Genomic DNA, 19648 nt, shown 5'->3' on the forward strand with positions numbered 1-19648 from the left:
TCACAAACACCATAAGCAAGAGGATGAAGAGGAGAGAGGATGGAGGCTGCCCAAAACGTGTTCTAACCCTAGAAGAGATGTTCACCACGTTTTTAAGCCTTAAGGGTTCTATATATAGTGAGACTATTAGGGTTATCTAACAAGGAAACCCTAATTTGGATGCTTAAGCCCTAAGCAACCCATGGACTCCTTTAATTAGGGCCTTGGACGATTTCCCTTATGGGTTTCCCCATAGAATTCGTCCACTCCTTAATTTAAGACAATCCATGGCCCAAATTGCAATTATCTTTTAATTACAATTCCAGTCCCTTAAGTTTAATTAATCTCTTTTAGTCACAAAACTAATTACCAATTAATTCTTGACTAATATTAATTAAACAATATGATTTCTCCTTTAATATATTATTCCCATAATATATTAATAAATCATCTTTAATCCTTTCTCTCCATAATTCATCCTATCAAGTTGTTTTGGTGAAGGCAACCCAAAAGGACCATGCACCATCGGGTCAAGTACATACCAAAATAGTTATGGACTTAGACACTAATCCAACATGAATTATATGTGATTCACATGTTATTCACATCTAAATCACATGGTATTCACATATGAATCACATGTAATTTATATATGAATTAGATGTGATTCACAAGTAATTCACATATGAATTACATGTGATTCACATGTAAATCACATATGTATTTTTATGAGTGTTTTTACATCCACCGATTTCTTTTTATTTTTCTTTTAGATTTGGAAGAAATTATGGTAAATATCGAAGAGGTGAAAAATAATAAATTGAAGAAAATATGGAAAAGTTGACACGAAGAGATGAAAACGCTTTGAAATTTTGTAGCATTTTTTGTTGTTTATATTTTATATTGTATCGAATAAAATACTTATTGTATTGTGTTTACAGATTAGTAAATAAAATAAGTTTTCTTATGATTTCTTTACAAATATTATAGTAAATGAAATATGCATATATGCATTTGTAAAAATATGTATATATGCATTTGTAAAAATATGCATAAATGTACCAAAAATGTTGATTTTTTGGTTAAAAATTATAATACTTTTTCAATATTCTAGGTTTTTTTTTTTTTTTAATTTTATTGATTTTTATTTTTTTTTAAGTTACAGTTTTTTTTAAAAAAAAATATTTTTTTTCAAAAATTCATGTTTTCTATAAAAAATTAAAAAATCTGCACTTTAAAAAAAACTGAAAATTACTATTTTTAAAAAAATCCAAAATTTTGATTTATTATGTAATTTTTAGACATTTCTATTAATATTAAAAAAACACAAAAATTAAACATTAAATGAGATTGATAAGATTACGATGATGCCCTTAATGAATTAGTTTTGATCTAACGCTCTGCTTTTAGTTCTTAGGTTCTCGGGAAACTATGAGTTCTCTCAACTGATCTCAACCCGCTATATATATAATCAAGATCAAATAAAAAGTAAATATTTGATAGGAATCATAAAAGGTGCACGATTTGCATGTTTTTTGGTCGCTAACGAAAAGAATCTTTAAATAATATAAAAATAACATGATTAAATAAATTCTGTAATTCTTTCTCTAACTTCTTGTTAGTTTTAATAATTTTACATCGTTGCAAAAAAATCTAGAAAAAAAAAATTGATGACCCATTTTTTTACTTAATCAAGTTTTGATTTACTTTTCAGACAATGTTAATGAATGATTGCAAAAATGAATCATCGATATCTTTTTTTTTTTTTTTTTTGCAAAAGCAAATTATTTTTGTATTATCTTGAGATTTATTATGTTGATTCTCCGAAAATCATACAATTGATGCATTTCTTACCCATCCTACAAAATTTTTCTTTCTTACTTGATATATATATATATATATATATATATATATATATATATATATATATATATATATATATATATACACACACATAGAGAGAGAGAGAGAAAAAGAGTTAGGTTCAAATGTTTTTACTATCTATTGTGTGCCTGTATGATTGATTCTGGACCAATCATTTTAGTTATTTTAAGAAAATGATTAATGCTTATTAAATACTGAAGATGTAATTAATACTTATTATATCTTCAACATATAATTTGCAATAATTACTTTCTTAAAATAACTAAAATGATTGGTCCAGAATCAGTCATACATGCATACAATAGATAGTTAAAAGAAAATAACCTAACCATATATATATATATATATATATATATATATATATATATATATATATATATATATATATATATATATATATATATATATATATATATATATATATATATATTAACTTACATAATAAGCACTATTGTCTTGAAACAAAATCTTTAGATGGAACTTCAGTTAATGGAATGCAACACTTAGACACTTGGATTTTTCTTTCTATGGAATTTTAATTAATTCGAACAAACGCTTAGAAATTTGGATTTTGATAATAAAGCATTTGTTTCTTGGGCTTAAAGAGCCGCCCTGAATGAAATGTGGAGCGGTATACATCTTTTAAAAGAGGATATTGTAGCAAACCATGGAAAAATATAGGTATAACAGAAACTAGAGCAATAGAGATTGCTAGTGCAATAAACCTATGACTGCTGTATAACACGAAGAAGCTGACACTAAAAGAAATCATCATGGTGACTATGGAGAGGAAAAGCATTAAAAGTCCTGCCAATAGTTTTTTGGGTAACGATTTTCTGAAATCTTCTTGAGTGTAACGCGAAGTAAGCATGGATAGGAAAACAAGGATTGAAGTCGAGGACATGATTAAAGAGAAGGCATCTAACACCACAAATGCTAGGAAGGGCCCGTTGTAAAGGAAAACAGGTAAGCCTTCCTTATAACCTTTCTCTTTGTCATCAGTTTGCCTATAGCCACCTGGGATTGTATAAGCTACTGCAAATACTACGGTGGCTATTAGTGCAGCAACCACCATGCATTGACTAGCTGTGTCTTTCATCCATTTCTCTCCGTCAACAACTAAATCTTTGTGATCCTTGGTGAATAGTTCATATGGGGTTTGGCCCTGATTGTTCTTCCGATCTTTGTAATCAGGATGTATCATAGATTCTACTTCCTACAGCACAACATATAAGACTATTAATACTTCCCTTACAAGCATTACAAAATGTAAATGTAATATCTAATCTTGTTAGAGTACTCTATTTTTTACTGGTTAACCAATGTTATATCATATTCTTAGTGAACAACTTATTGACCAGTTTTCTAATATGTTATGTATTTTTCTTATAAAATATGATATCTAATCTGGTTACACAACATATACCTTGAACCATAACAATTCACGTTGCAACTCAAAAGCTGCCCCAGAGACATCTTGATCGAGGCGGCTTCTCATTGACTTCTTTCCAACCAAGTGCAACATATTATTACCATCTTGATCTTTAAGAGGAAATATTAAAGTCTTTAACGAGCCTATCTCGTATAATAGTTTATAGATGTTCACATGACGATATGAGACAGCAACATGAAATATACTTTGATGGTTGTCATTTTTTTTCCATATAATATCAGGATATTTACGAATGAGCTCAACCAAAAAATTAGTATTGCCCATTTCTGCTGCAATAAAAAGTATTCCATTGGGGTGTAATCCATTTTCGTCAGGATGGCCTCTAAGTATATCATCTATTACAGCCTTTCGTTCCCCCTCAAAGTTTTCCCAAATCAGTCCCAGTATTCGCACGACTTTACATTTTGTTGGTTCTATTCCATTAAATGCACTAGACTTTCTAGCCAAAGCCTTTAGTGCAAGGGTTCTTTGACTGTGTTGGGGGAGTTCTGGGTGGTCCTCCAATATATCTAGTACCACATCTGCAATTAAACCAGTATTTGAAAATCATTAAACTTATGTATAAAATGTACATATCTGCAAGAGTGCTTACAAAAAACAAGAATACTTGCCGAACATATCACACTCAATGCACTTCACCAATACCCAACTCATGGTCGTTGTTGTCCAACCAGGACCACGCATTCCCTGAAAATCTTTATACAGATACTTCACCATATCTTCGTTTCCACATAAGGCAGCAATGTAGAGAGGCATCATGTTTTCCTTATTAGGGATTATGGGCAGATCACCATTCTTTCTCAACATAATTCTAGCAATTTCGACATTTCCAGCAGCAGCTGCTAAAGAAAGAGCAGTGTTTCCATTTTTATTCTGAAGCTGCAAGTCTTCCCTGTTCATCAGACGCACAAGATTTTCTACATAGTTGATGCTTTCGGGGTTGCTTTGACCTGATGCTGCAACGTGAAGTGCTGTTTCATAGTTATGAGTAATACTACAACGTAACAGATATTCCCGATTACCAATGAGGACTTGAGCAGCATTCCAATCTCCTTTCATTGATGCTTCATAAAGAGGAACACACAGATCGATAAAGTCCCTTCTTCTATTATCTATTTTTAAATTTCCAATGTATTGATCAGTGCAGTGTAATTTGTAAAGACAAGTTTTCGCTATAATAAATTCCGGCTTTTACATGAAATTAAGAAAGATTCATCAGAGTTTTGCATGCTGGTAAGAAATCTCTATATGATGCTACTTACCAGCAAGTAGGGCTTGACCAGGGTAATCAGGTTGTGGTGGAGGCGGAGGTGGCGCTGGTGGTGGCAGAGGCTGCGGTGCTCTCCAACTGTTTATTATCCTGCATGCTCATAGCGCATTAGCTACTGAAACTGTATCATGCTACCAACAAAGAATTGTTCATCATAAAATAAGGGTAAATGTCATATTAGCCAATCGAACTTGTCGTGTTTGTTTTAAAAGGTCACCCAACTTTTTTTTGGTACATTAAGGAAATGAACTCTCGTTCAACCTGTTAAAAAGGTCACTTAACCCACTATAAGAGGTTTTAATCTCATTGTAGTCTCATCTCCTCCAACCTCCTCTCTGCAGTTTGCGTGTACTCCATTGCAGGTTACAAAATGAAAGTTTGATTTTTTGCTTTGACCTTTGACTTGGTCAAAATCAAAAGTCAGTTTATTTTCTTTTTAGGTCGAAGCCCTGTATCAGTTATCAAACGACTCCAGCTAAGGAAGGGGCATCGTCTTCTTCCCCTTCGACTAATCGGGAACGAGAAAAGGAACATAACGCCATCGAAGCAGCTCCGATGGGCATCGATCGTGGGTGGGTCAGAGAAGTTACTCTAGGGTTCGTCCGATTTGAAGAAATAAGGAGACGATGGTGGTGGTTCTTGGCCCGGTGATGGCAAATTCGTCAGGGGGTAGTGGACCTGCGATGGCCCTTTTTTGGTTTCCTCTTCATCATCGGTACTTACTAATCGAGGGAAGAGAAACAACTACGAGGGGTGACATCGGTGTTGGTGGGTCAACGGGTAAAGGCAGAGGGAAACGGGGAACAAAAGGTAGATTAGGGAAGGAAGGAATATGAACGAAATCAGGAAATCAGTGGGTCGGTGGCTCTTAATAGATCATGAAGAGGGATCGACGTCTCGAGACTGTCAAAGGTTGCAGGTAAATGGACGGGGCTGCTTCAGCAGTTAATTATGTGAAGAACAACAAGTGGCAGTTATCATAATCCTCAGAGATAATTTCTCTCTATCTCTTTTCCCCCTTCGTGTTCTTTGATTTGTTCTTGTTTTTCAATGTAGAGAGTCATATACATACAAATCAATAATCAATCACCAAGTTTTTCCGTTCGATTGATCTAAAAATGAAAATAACTAGGTGACCAGATCAAGAAGGGTAGATAAAGTGAGTATACTTTAAAGGAGGTGGAGGTGCAGTTGATGGTCAAACAATGGTCAAGGCACACATTTTACAGCTTTACCCGGTATCACATTACATAAGGATATTTTAAAACAAAAAAAAAAAAAAAAAAAAAAAAAAAAAAAAACAAGAGTTCATTCCCTTAATGTTCCAAAAAAAAAATGTTAGATGACCTTTTAAAACAAGCACAACAAGTTTGATAGGCTAATAAGACATTTGCCCTAAAATAAGTACCTAAAAGAATTTAATTCAAATTTATCTTCTTGTTTGCTTTAATTGTTATGAAGAGTTGATTTCGTAAAATGAAAATAAAGTTGCAAAGATCCCCGCAAAAAAATTGCAAGCATGGTTAATCTTTTTTTCTTTTTTTTTTTTTTTTTTTTTTTTTTTTTTTTTTTAGATTTCGATATAATATATATTCTATTATACTTAAATTTTGTACATGTAAGAGTAACGTATTTATAGTTTAAGGCTTTAAGCTACCGCTAATCTACACTTAAATTATTACTAATTCTATATTTTGTAAACCTCAAGCAACACCTACATTGTGATTTTTATTCTATTTCTTGTTGTATTGAATATTGATACATTAAGCTTTTTATTTAAATTAATTTAAATCAACAACAAAAATACCCTACTTCCATACAAATGAGATAAGAAGGAGGCTATAGTTGCTTCACTGGAAAACCTCGATAGAAATTTTTTTTTATCATAAATGAATAATAATAATAACAATAATAATTTTCGCTGCATATAAAATGTTAGCTTGCCATGATCCTTGTAAAAATCTTTTCAGCTACTGTAAAACGTTAGCCCACGGGCCACGATAAAGAAACTACTACGAGGGTAGAAAAGATAAGCAAAAACATGAATAGAATAATATAGGAGAATTTTATATATACTTTTATTATACCTTAAAATATCAATATCTAAATATCATATTTAACCTTCTTAAATTTTAAAATATCATATTTGTCCAAAACCTTTTATTAAATATTTTAAAATCATTAAAATTGAAAATAATAATTAAAAGTACCGTATTACCCTTAACTTCTAAATCATAGAAACTTCATCAGCAACTAACTTGAAGTTTGCCATCGGAAACAATAAGGTGTTAGAATGTGTTCATTCTTTAAAATAAAAACTCATGAGAAATAGTCAAATTTTGATCTATACACACACAAAATATATTATAATACACTCATATTTTTTATCCATTGCCGCACACACAACAATATAACAAAAATTGCAATTGGTAACAATCAGCTTACCAATCAGCGATAGCTATTTAAAGTTTTTCTTTTTTCACTTTTGAAGAAATACAAAATAAAACCGTAAAAGAAAATCGTAGTTTAATCCCCTTTTCTATTTTTTAAGAAGCAAAATTTCAAAATAAAAAAGCAACTAGCAATTGACACTACGCTGCGAGAAGTTAAAAATAGGTCTAGAAGATGAAGTTCCTACGATTTAGAAGTTAGGGGTAATATGGTCTATTTGATTGTTATTTTTTTCAATTATAACGATCTTAATATATGAAAATTATTAAAAAGTGATTTTAAAACATCTAATCTAATTCTAATAAATAAGTAGAACTCTGCCACGTGTCACTCTCTAAGGACCCCCAAAATCGAGTTTTCCCGCTCATTTATTCATCTATATTTACGTAAATGCCATTGAATCCAAATTGAATCAAAGTTCAAACTGATGAAATAAATCCGAAAATTTTAGTTGTCAACTGCAATTTCGTGCGTGATTTAAGGATATTAGATTAGTAATTTGAAAAATTCAGTTATCACCCCCCTTATCTTCACGCTCTTCTTCTACAAATTTGTGTTTATATTCTTCAATTTATCCAATGCTATTTCTTTCTCTCTGTCTCTCTCGCATATGGAGATATACCTCGAAAATTCCTAATCTATGCTCTCGATTCTTGAATCTAGGTTTAATGACGTCCTCCTCTCCATCATGCCCATCAGGTTAAAGTTTCCCTACTCACAATATGTTTACCTTGTGTATACACGGAAAAAGAAAATTTAGTATGGAATGGAAATGGGAATAGTCATCAGAAACAAACACCAACAGTTCATGATTGATCTCTTCCAGGAGATTACAACTCCAAAAGCTTCAGTTTTTGAGATTCCGACGAGGCTGAGCGCAAATCCGAGCATCGTTGATCTTCCGGTTGAAGGTTGTTGTTTTAACCCCCATTTTTATGGTAATCATCGTCTCAATTAATTTCCTTATTCTCGAGCAAATCCAATCAGATGTAAACTTTAATCGTTGATCTGTTAATTAGGGTTTTCACGCATATTTCAATTGATTTTTGAAATTAGTGATTCTACAAGTTGCTTTGAAGTGTTCGTGTATTATATCCATGTATAATAATGTGAGTATTCCGCTATTTGATTTTTTATTTTATCCGTAGAGAAGTCCAATGATCATTCCTAGATTTTTTTTAGCGTAAGGAGACTGCATAATTTGAAATTTTGAGGTTAGGTTTGCTTTAAAAATGCACATGTTGAACATTTAAATTTCGTTAATCACATTATAAAACCAATATAGATGAGAATGAGTTAAAATATCATTTGTCTTGAGTTGTGCTTGCAACTATGCTTTTGTAAATTAACTTCTATATTAAAGTTTTGTATTGTCGATACACACTTTTACTACCGCCGTTTCCCCATAAACTATCAGTCACCACCATTACACTTCTTCTCTCTTCGGGCCATTCTCTGATTTCGCCAAATTTATCGTTCTGATACCAGAGGTGAAGCAAGTGAAGGTAAACAAACAACCATTGTCTGTCTTCTTTAAAGATTTTGTTTATAAGATCTAAAAAATTGTTATTTTTTTGGTTTATAAAGCTTTTGAATCATGGTGAAAGCCTTATAATTACTTCATATGGCATTTGGGGTGATTTGTCGACGGAAGCCGCAATCGAATATTGCCGCCATTTGCCGTCTGTAGTTATGGTATTTTTTCTGTTTTCTTATAAAACACTTTTTCTCCTCTCTATCACCCATAATATAGGGCTAAAATGTAGAGATTTGACATTGATATTGCTGATTGAATCACTCATTTCTGGATCAATTAAGGTGCTTTTCTTTAAAATCTAGATTTAGAATCATATGTTAACTGAAGTAACTACACCCTGAGATAAGTTGTTTTGTGGAAGCGAATCTGTTTTTTTTTTTTTTTTTTTTTTTTTTTTTGAAAGACAGTTGCATTACTCACCTGTTAAAGAAATTTTGGTGAATTTTAAATTTTTTAATCCATTTATGTAGTCTTGGGATCAATTAAGTATGTGTAATGCTATTTCTTGGCACTTGAAAACTTTAATAAATTTTGAAGTTTGTTAATTTTTGTCAGAAATTAGTTTTTTCTCAGGTGTATAACCAATGCATTGATGATATTGAGGTTGTATGTGCAATGCTATGTATAAGGATGTATTTGAGGTCGATTTAGTGTATCCCACCAAACAAGATTCTATGGGGGGGGGGGGGGGGGGGGGGGGGGGGGGGAAGAATTTAATAGACCTTGGCTTCCAAGTATGGTGACTTGGTATGAATGGATTTGACAAAATTTGATTAAAGGTAGTTTCAAAGCTTAATCATCTTAAAGTCATTTGTCAATAAAAAGTTTATATATACCTCAATACTATGCTTTTTAGTGATCTATTGCTTAAAAGGGTTCTTTTATATCCTCTTTGCAGGTATGTGTTTTGACCTTTTTGCCCCTCTAATGTTCTATGCAAACGACGATTAGGTAGTGTTTTATTTTTGACTTAACGGTTTAATTTTAGCATACAAGCGATGCCTGATCAATGGACAATCAAAGAATGTTATATTTATGTTTAATTTTTTTGATAGATACTTATCGTTTATGGGGTCTTAGTAGTTGGTTGCTATTAATGATGGTATTGTACTATTGTATTAGTTTGTATTTTTGGTTTTGGTCCTTTGTTTCTAACTACACGTGAACATAGTTGTATCACATTCAAATATAATTAAAATAGTTTAAAAAAACTGCAATATACAAAAGCGTTGGAAAATGACACTAGGTTCTTTTTTAAAATTATAAAGTACATTGCTATTTTCGCAAAGGGCAAAAATAGATGATGCAAGTCCCAAAAATGAGACAAGTGACGAAATACAAGAAAATGGTTTTTTCAAATTGAAGTGATATGGTTTCAATAATTTTTTGTTTGTTGCCGGCAGTTTTGTCATTTTTTGAAATTACAAGGGAAAGTAAAAACAAAGTGTAATTTGGTCATTTGTTGATTTTTTGAGAGTTCAAAAAAATTATAAAGAGTTTTAGAAGGGGTAGGGTAGGAAGGACATTTTGGTAAGGAACAAAAAAAATACATGAAAAAAAGATTAAAATCAGCAAGATCTAAGATTGTATATTTTTCATTTATTGATTGAATGTGGTATTACAGTATTTTTTAACCAAAATTTACTCTTTGGTATTAGCAATTTCATAAAACACAAGTTGAAAAGGGTTGAAAGTGCTACCATGGTTTGGAATTAATGTTTACTCACTTGTATTTAAAAATGATTATAATGAATTTTTGAGTTGGATTTTATTTTTGTATATGGAACACAGAATGTGGGTTTCATTTGTTTAGAGAAGAATGTGATTGCCAAACATTTGTTTAATAAGAATATTAAAAATGATTATAAGAATGTGGGTTTCATTCTACTCAAAAAATTGTTCAGAGTAGAATGTGATTGCTAAACATTCTACTCTGAACAAAGTTCTTTTATCCATCATCAAACATGTTGTGGAGCTTTTGGTGCTTTTTGTTTGTGAAGAGATAAAACATTTGTAGTCTAGCCAATAGGAAAAGTAGAAAAACTTGAGGCAATGAAGAATGAAACTCCAATGAGGTCAAATGTTTAGCAATCACATTCTACTCTAAACAAATGTTTGGCAATCACATTCTACTCTGAACAAAACCACATTGATAATATTCTTATCGAGTCTTTAGAATAACTTTTGAAATGCTTTAAGAGAATAAAAATCTTGAGGCTTTATTTCTTTTCATAAAGTAGTCCAATGTTTTAGGTTGTGTTTGGCGATCCACAGGTTCATAAGCTAGCTTATTTTTCAAGCTTTTTTAAGGTATTATGTTTAACAAGCCAAAAAGTAGCTTATAAGACCATCCGTTATACTCTCCACGACAATGGTCGTGGAGAGCTTCCAGATCAGCCACCGGAGCAACCACGGACCATCCCACCACAACCGGAGTACACTCCACCGAAAACAAAGAGAGAGAGAAGGAAGAGAGAAATAGAAGAAGGTTGAGATAGAAGAAATCGGTCAAAAGCCATGGGTGTTGTGTCTCATCCTCGGCACCATGAATCATCACGAAAACGATGAACCACGACCGACCGAGATGACGTGCAGGGCCATTGTCCATGGCCACATAGACCAGGACAGGGTTCGTGGTCCGTATACCGGACGGCCTTAGCCAACTTTTTAAAAAGCTACTTAGACTAACTATTTAGAAACTTTTCAAATTTTTTCCAAATATACCCCGTAGTTAATTATGACTTTTTATTTTGTTTTGGTTTTTACTTTCTTTTTGTTCATTAATTGGTTTTCCTTTTTTATAACGTTTTAGATTTTTTAATATTATTTTGATGGTTGTTAATGTGAAGTTATTTTAATAAAAAATCTAAACAAAATTTATAGCTTATTACTTTAATAAAATTTTACAAATCTTTTGCCCCGTGGTTTCCACGGGTTGTAACCTAGTTAAAATTATATATTTGGGCAAATATGATATTTTATAAGATTAAGGAGGACAAATATGATATTTAGATATTAGGTTAGATAAATATGATATTTTGACGTCTAATAAGGGTAGATATGAAATTCTTCCAATAATGGGATAACCATTTTTTTGGGTTTAATTTTTAAAAAAATATAACATTTTTTGGCAAAATAATCATATATTCCGGAATAGGTTGTTCTGGAACTAATTTTGAATTATTTTCGGGTGGCCCGGCCCATTTCATTGGGTTTGGAAGACCTATTTCGGAGTTACCGTATATGTTTCGAATCGGGATGTTGAATTTCAAAATACATAATATAATTTGGGGCGGCAACTTCCTTCCGGAAAGGCGCATTTCGATCACGACGTTCTGACACGATTCAGATGTTCCGACTAGATTACGACGTTCCGACTCGATTCCGACATGCAACTACCATTTCTAACCCACATTCACACTCATCTCCGACATGGAAGACGAGCACTACAACCCCGTTATTTTGCGAGTATGTTCTTCGTTTCCTACTGTTACCTATGGTTTCGGATGTAGTAGACCACCTCCAAAATTAATTGAAAACGTTCCAGAGTTTTAAATTAAAGATGGAATTGTTGTAGGACCAATTGAAAAGTAGTTTAGATGTTTAGTTATTGTTGATTTACATCAAAACATGAAGAACCATTTCGGAACACGATGAATTCCTCCGGAACACGAAGAACAGGTCCAGAACTGGTCCGAAATATTGGTCATTTCCATTTTAGATTGAAATGCTAACACATTTTTTATTTGTGCAGCACGACATGATTGTTGATGCATCAATTACAATCTCGTGTAAACCCAAAATCAACGGTGAAATCCTTGCGGAATTAAGAAACAGACCCGAATGCGAGGCTATGAAATACATGTTTCGGGAGGTGGTTAGATATTCCTAATGTAGATGGGGATCATTTGCTTCTATATTATGTCGTTTCCCACGAAGTTGTCATCGACCCCCAAAGCCAAGTAGAGGAAATGATTTTTAAGATTGGGGGTACGAGCTGTCTTTCGGGAAGAATTTTTTTTGTCTCATCACTGGCTTCCAGTTGGTGACTATTTTCCTTATTTTGCATCCGACGCTGCCTTCCATTCTTGTGCCTTTCCTATGGTCCTGATGAATGTCTCGTTCAAATTAGACCATGTTAAGAAGGTGTTTAAAAAATCACTTAATGAGTTATCAGATGAGAATGTAGTTTGTGTATATCTTCTATACCTGTTAGAGAAGGGTTTAATTGACGGTTGGTTAAACAGCTTATTACCAAGAGTATTTCGCTTTGTTATCCAACCTTGATGAATTCAATAGGTATAATGTCATCTATTTTATAATTACTGATTAATTAAATAGCCGATAGTTACTAATATTTTTTAGAAATTAAATTGTTAACTAATTTTTTTATATGAGGGATATCCATGGGGGAGTATAATTTGGGATCAATTGTACAGACAACTACATACTGTATTTAATAAGGTTGATAAGCTTATACATTCAGAATAACCGAAAGAGAACAAACCTTAAAAATTGACCTACACCCTACAAGGGTTTTTATACGCTTTTAAGGTAAGTATATAATGAAAATTTTATTATTTATTTTTGCTTGCTAACATTCTAACTATTTTTTATTTATTTGTTTGCTAACATTCATATATGGATTCTTGAGACTTTTCTGGTGAACAGTTTATTTGGTACCCGACAACAAAATATGATCCATCGGGCTGTTGCATGGTCTAAACTTAGGTCGTTACAAAACACTCACTGCAACCAGTTTTTTACTAATAGATGACATATGGTTACTTTATTATTTAAATATTTATTTATTTTATAATTTATGTTTATTTATAATTTTATAATTTTGTTAGCAGGGTAATAGACTCGTACTGAAGTTGGAGCTGACTGAAAATGAGATGCGTGCTGAATGGTGGGTTGTTAGAGCATCTACAATGCATAATTTAATGGAAGAGTTGAATGAGGTGGCATGCTTAATTGGCATTAAATATATTAAACTCTACCATTGTGGGATGTCATGTTAGCATTCAATGGATATGGGGTTCAATGGCCATTGAATTCTTCAATAGGAAAAGGAAACCTTTTAACTATTAAATATATATTCCACTGAACTCTATTGAGTTCAATGCAATGTAAAAAAATTAATGTAGAGTTGTATACTAAGTAAGATGATGATATGTCAATCCATTAAACTCTAATAAGTTTAATGCATTATGGATGTCCTTAACTCGGCGTGGATTGATCACCCTGATTTTCCCGACCCTGAAGTTCACGGGGCACCTTCCCTAACACGATCACCCAAAAACTCCCCTACCCATGGGCATCGAGAAAAGAAGACACAGATAGATGATCCATATCACCCGTCACCACCACAACGCTGTCCGCTGACCCATCAATTGACATGGACCAAATTATTAGTCAATTGTCGAACGAGGTCGGTCAATTGAAAAATAAGGTCTGTTAATATTGCGAGCAGTTGCGGTCTCAGGAGGAGCATTTAGCAGAGCATGAGGCTACTTTATCCATGGTTCTAAAACCTATCAATAAGACTCCTGGAGACGATGTTGGTACCTCGAAGGGGATGGAGGTACATTTTTAATTATTTCATCGTTTATGGTCGTTATGTTTTTGCATTATTACAGGTATACATTATTGAATTGTACATGGATACTACCATGACAATGAGTTACGACAGCATTATTATGTCTTAAGCAGCCCCAAAAAGCGGCTGAATGTCGACCGTCAACAGTCATTGAATGTCGGTCCTGAGGAGTAGTGTCCGGTTATTCACCCGTCACATGTAATAGAGATTCCGAGGGATGATTACAAAATATCGGAGCGAGCGCCTCTTAGGCGTTCTAAACGCCAAAAAGTTATGTCTATATGGTATAAGTCGTCATGAATACAAATGAAGAGGAAAGATGTTACATGAAAACAACCAACACCGTTGGACAATCTTGGAGATCCTACCATACACAATTTATATAAAGAACATGATGGTTCGCTGTTGTGTGCTCACAATTATTTGACCGGTTTTGCTACGCTTGAGTTTTGGACATGATTATATGCGAATAGTCATGGAGGATGGTTGTCATGTGATGTAAGCAATATAATTATTTGATTATTACATACAACACTTATAATAATAATACCTACTTCACTGCAAAAAAAAAAAAAAATTGCCAGCATACCATGATGTGGATCTCACTACTCGAGCATAGAGTGGATGATGCTCGGTGGAGGGTGGAGCTGTCAACTTTCAACACCGATGCATATCACTAGAGTGACATGGCTGGCAGATCTATTTACCTAGCTTGGGCAGAGTGTGATACGGTTTAATTTTGTTTAGATTACATTATCTGAGTATTTATATACTAATTAATTATTTCTAACATTTTTCTAGCTTTACATCCCAATCAACATACCACAAGCTCATTGGTTTTTGGGTTCTTTGGATTTGAAGACATTTAAAATGACTATATATTATATTCGATGGAAGGGCGGCTAGTGTTTGGAAAATAAGGATTGGTTTATAGGTCTGAGAGCTCGCATCCACAAACTGCTAGTAAGAGTCAACTACTGGGGTTCCGAACCAAATGATTCAATCCACTTGAGAACTTCAAGGTGACCCTCAAAAAGGCCCCAGACGTACCACAACAGATTGACAACAGTGGAGATTGTGGGGTGTTTATGTGTTGGTTCCTCGAGGCGTTGACCACCGGGAAATCGATTTATTTAAAGGGTAAAACCACTGGTCCATGGACTATGAGTTATAGAAAACGACTAACGGAAATATTTTAGGGGTATAAAAACAAAGATAATTTGAACATCTTATTTGTAATATGACCTACAGAAACATTCTTTATTTAGTTTATGTATTTATTAGTTATCTGTTCATTCTAATTGCATTTTTTATTTTATAAAACCAAAATATATACATTTTATGAAAGCAAAACTTATACATTTTATAAAAGCAAAACTTACATGCAAAAAAAAAAAGTCAAATCTATTCCGGAACCATGGTCCAAAATCGTACAATGTATTCCGGAGAATGTGGTTCTTTTACCACAAAAAGAAATTGTGGTTATTTTTGTCAAAAATGTCTTTTATAAGGGTTAGATTACTCAATTTTCCTATATAAAAAATAAGCTGAAAGTAGATACTAATTACGATCCATGCTGGAAGTATAGTTAACTTGGATTAATAGGTATCACCCAAAAAAAATGAATCCTAGGCTATGCCAAACACTACTCTGGCACGTACAGATACAGAAAATCCAACACATTAAATGTTTTACAGGAAGCATCCAATTAGTTTTCTTTCTAGCTGTTTATTTACTCATCACTTTTTACTTAGAGGGTGTTTGACAAAGTTTATTTAAAAATACTTATGATTTTTTGACTTATAACTTATTTGGTAAAATAAGGAGTTTTTAAGGCTTGAAGGAGTGGACTGAGGTTCCAAGCTGCACCCTTGCCACCTGGACTGCAAACACCGCCCACTGGGTGCGGTTTCCTGTGGTTTTGGCCGCAATGCGGCTAGAAATGGCCACACCCTCTTTCTTCTCTCTTTTTACTTATGTGTCTTTCTCTCTCTCTTCTCCTTTCTCTCACCTCTCTATTTCTCTACCATGGTTTCCACTCCCTGGGGATGGTAAAGAACCACACTTTGTGTGGTAAAAATGATTTGGCTTTTATGTGTCAAAAGAGGGAGTGCAGTTCCTGTGGCACCACTCCCTCGGACCTAATAAGTAAGGGGTAGGTTACTTATGGCTTTTTGACTTATTAGAGGTTACCAATATTTATAAGTTGTTTTTTATCCAAACACTTTTTTGACTTATATAGGTATCAAACCCACAATAAGTCAAAAAACTCATTTTTTTTAAGCTTTGCCAAACATCCCTTAATTGTTTCAATTAATTGTTTTTTGAACAACTTTACAGTTTTTGACAAAATGCGCTAGGGTTAGACTACCCCATATTGCTGAGTTTTTCGACTATTTTTCTAAGAAAATAAAAGTTTATATATTCAAAAAATATCTAAGACCAAAATACAACAAAGCTGAAAGCCCATTGACGATATATGTGACATTTAACTTAACCCATTAATAATTAATTAAACAAATGAAGTTTGTGCAATTTAATTGAACGATATATTTATTGCTTATATATTTTCTTTAAACAGCTAACATACTCTACATATTCTACTCTTAAACTACATATATCGTGTTTCAGCAGCATCTATTAAACTATAAGGTTTTTTTTATTATTGTTTATAGATACTTGTATATTTTTTATATAAACTGAAGTGGATAACTAATCAGCTTAATTTGATGTTATATATATTTAAGCCGATTTTGACCAAACTCGCTCAGTATTCTTTGCTGTAAACAAGTAAACAATTTGCACAAATCATTTTTGTATTTTTGTGATAAAACTATTATTATATGATCAGATTCCCATAATTTTTATTTATTAATTAGTTGGGGCCATCAACCATCGTAACTCCACCGTTGACCATCCCCAGCCTAGAAACTTATATTCTCCTCCTATCCAGTGGTTCCTCTTATAATCCATGTATTTGATTTTCGATTCTTTTACTTATGCTTCTAGACGTGTGTTCATGTTGTGGTTTGAAGGGTGGAGGAAAAACGAGGCTTACGGTTTGGACAATGGACTATATATTTATAAATCAATGCATTACGCATTTGGACAATGAACATAATTTTCATAGCAACATATGACACCTACTGCTCAACTTAACATGGCGTAAATGATGAGAATTAAATCGCCAAATACAGTACGTTCTCTTCACCATATAAACAGAAAATTCAACAAAAATTTAGATTCAGGTTATTGAAAATCAACCACCACTACATACCTTCTCAAAATTCGGTGCATGTTGCTTTCGTGGTCTTTCAATGATTATGAGATTCGCTGCATATTAAGAAGTCAAGTTAGAAACAAAAACGGTTCATCAGTAGCTGGAATGAGAAGCTCAGAGAAGAAGATCGATCCAGTGTCAATTGCGTTACAAAACAAGATGCAGATAATAAAAAACGAGTAATAGAAGGTTTACCAATGATGGGAAACGAAGGCCCAAAGTATCTGAAGATGATAAAGCGACACACACTGCAAAACATGGTGGACGCGATTTATAGAGCAGCTCCATCGTGATCGGGACAAGAAAACTAAAGGTTTGACCCAGAGGCCAGAACAGCAAACAGACAGCCAAAACACATTACCATTTTGATTTTCTTTTAAATATCTGGTCTCTAAATATTTTGATTAGTTTAAAAAATAGTCACAAAAAATTCTAAAAACCAATAAAAGTTTCCATTTTCACCATTTTATTCCTGATTCAACCCGTAACAAATTAATTTGAAAATATTTCGTGCCTAAACGAACCCAAAATATTTGAGATTTCGGCAAAAAAACCTTTATTTTTAGAAAATAATATATTTATTTGTGTATTTTATAAAATAATATATTTAATATGGATGTACAACTATTGTGTGGACGTGTGGATAATGCTATTTTATGAAAATTACTAAGAGAATATGTTGTTTAGTAATGTAAATACGTTCAATCTCACAGAACTATTGTTATTTTAATGGATTTTCACCAATTCTAATTCATTTTTGTTCTCATTTATCTTTTTTTATTTATTTTAATTCTCACAGAATACGACTCATTAAAATTCTGATAACATTCTGACAGAATGAAAATAATTAAAAAAAAAAGTGTATAGTAATCTTATAGACGATTGAATTAATGAAGATGCTTAATAATTAAATAATTATATAAGATTGAACGTATTCATATTATCAAATAACATGTTTTCTTTATAATTCTCACAGAATAGCATTATCCATATGTCCACACAATAGATGTTAATCTATATTTGAACCTAGCTCTCTCTCTCTCTCTCTCTCTCTCTATATATATATATATATATATATATATATATATATATATATATATATATGTGTGTGTGTGTGTGTGTGTGTATATATATATATATATATATATATATATATATGTATATATATATATATATATATATATATATATATATATATATATATATATATATATATATATATTTCCCCTATCTCGTATTTATTGTCCACTTTTGATTTTTAAAGTCTTTATTCTTCAACTTTAACCTTAAAGATTTTTATTTTTGATATATAATGTTTGATGCCAAATATATGAATCGACTGTGTTTTAAATGTCTTTACATTGTGTTTTAAATGTTTTTTACATTTCTAAAAATAAAGTAATAAAATATTAATATAATTTTGTACGTTCAAGTGTTTAATCTTAAACTATAATAAGACTTTAATAAAATAATATTATAACTTTAAGATAATATATACTGAACTTAAATCATACAAATTAAGAACTGTATGTACACATAAATTGTACATTCATTGGATCCAACTCTTATCTATAAAAGACCAAAGGTTAAAGTAGTGATTTAATCGGATTTATAGTTAGAATACCAAACTCTCTGGTATTCTCGGCCCCTATCTATTTTACGTCATCTCCTCCTATTTTAAGATGATGTTCTCTCAATTTCCACAAGCCTAATCCCACCTCGCCAATACTCCAAAATGGTAGATCTCATATGCCATTATCGCCAGTGTTACCGTCATCCACCCAAAAATCCAGTTGCAACAGCCCAAACACTTTCAGTAGAAAACCTTATCTTTGTATATATTTTATGTCTTCTTCTCTATAAAAACATACCCACCATTCAACACCATAATCGTTGCATCACCATCAAACCATGTCCCCCTCTCCGGAGCATTGCATCTCCATCATACCCACATCTCATTCATCCCCTGTTCTGAATCGCCCCAAACTATGTGTGTTTGAAATTCGAAATTCCGATTTACATGCCTAGAGTCTTCTATAAACCATACTTTGCCATGTACCAAATTTTGAAACAAAGAAATACGCTCCATTTTATCATTTCTCTACACTTAACATCAGCCACCACCACCATCTCTATCTCTCCTACACCGGACTATCATCATTCAACACTACCTCTACACCATTAAACATGTA

General features: G+C 32.5%; 1 protein-coding gene and 1 long non-coding RNA gene across 5 annotated transcripts; one reads left to right on the top strand and one right to left on the bottom strand.

Moving 5' to 3' along the window:
* Positions 1 to 2337: 2337 nt before the first annotated feature.
* LOC111908080 (ankyrin repeat-containing protein NPR4) lies at positions 2338 to 17791 on the bottom strand. The gene is made up of 6 exons (XM_023903916.2): positions 17652 to 17791; positions 17454 to 17509; positions 4579 to 4676; positions 3928 to 4428; positions 3290 to 3837; positions 2338 to 3079 (listed from the first exon to the last, which is right to left on the bottom strand). Exons 2-6 carry the CDS (start codon positions 17471 to 17473, stop codon positions 2420 to 2422), a joined length of 1827 nt encoding a protein of 608 aa, XP_023759684.2. The 5' UTR covers positions 17474 to 17509; positions 17652 to 17791; the 3' UTR covers positions 2338 to 2419.
* Positions 4684 to 10345, top strand: LOC111908109 (uncharacterized). Of its 4 annotated transcripts, none has more exons than XR_008224378.1 (3): positions 7048 to 8542; positions 8625 to 8732; positions 9148 to 9220. It is a non-coding gene; the product is annotated as an uncharacterized LOC111908109 (long non-coding RNA). The 4 variants fall into 4 exon arrangements; XR_006192448.2 differs by lacking the exon at positions 9148 to 9220 and adding an exon at positions 9473 to 10345 and having other exon boundaries at positions 7050 to 8542; XR_002855754.3 differs by having other exon boundaries at positions 7058 to 8542; positions 9137 to 9220.
* Positions 17792 to 19648: the final 1857 nt, after the last annotated feature.

The sequence above is a fragment of the Lactuca sativa genome, chromosome 5 (genome assembly GCF_002870075.4).
Source record: "Lactuca sativa cultivar Salinas chromosome 5, Lsat_Salinas_v11, whole genome shotgun sequence".
Lineage (NCBI taxonomy): Eukaryota > Viridiplantae > Streptophyta > Magnoliopsida > Asterales > Asteraceae > Lactuca > Lactuca sativa.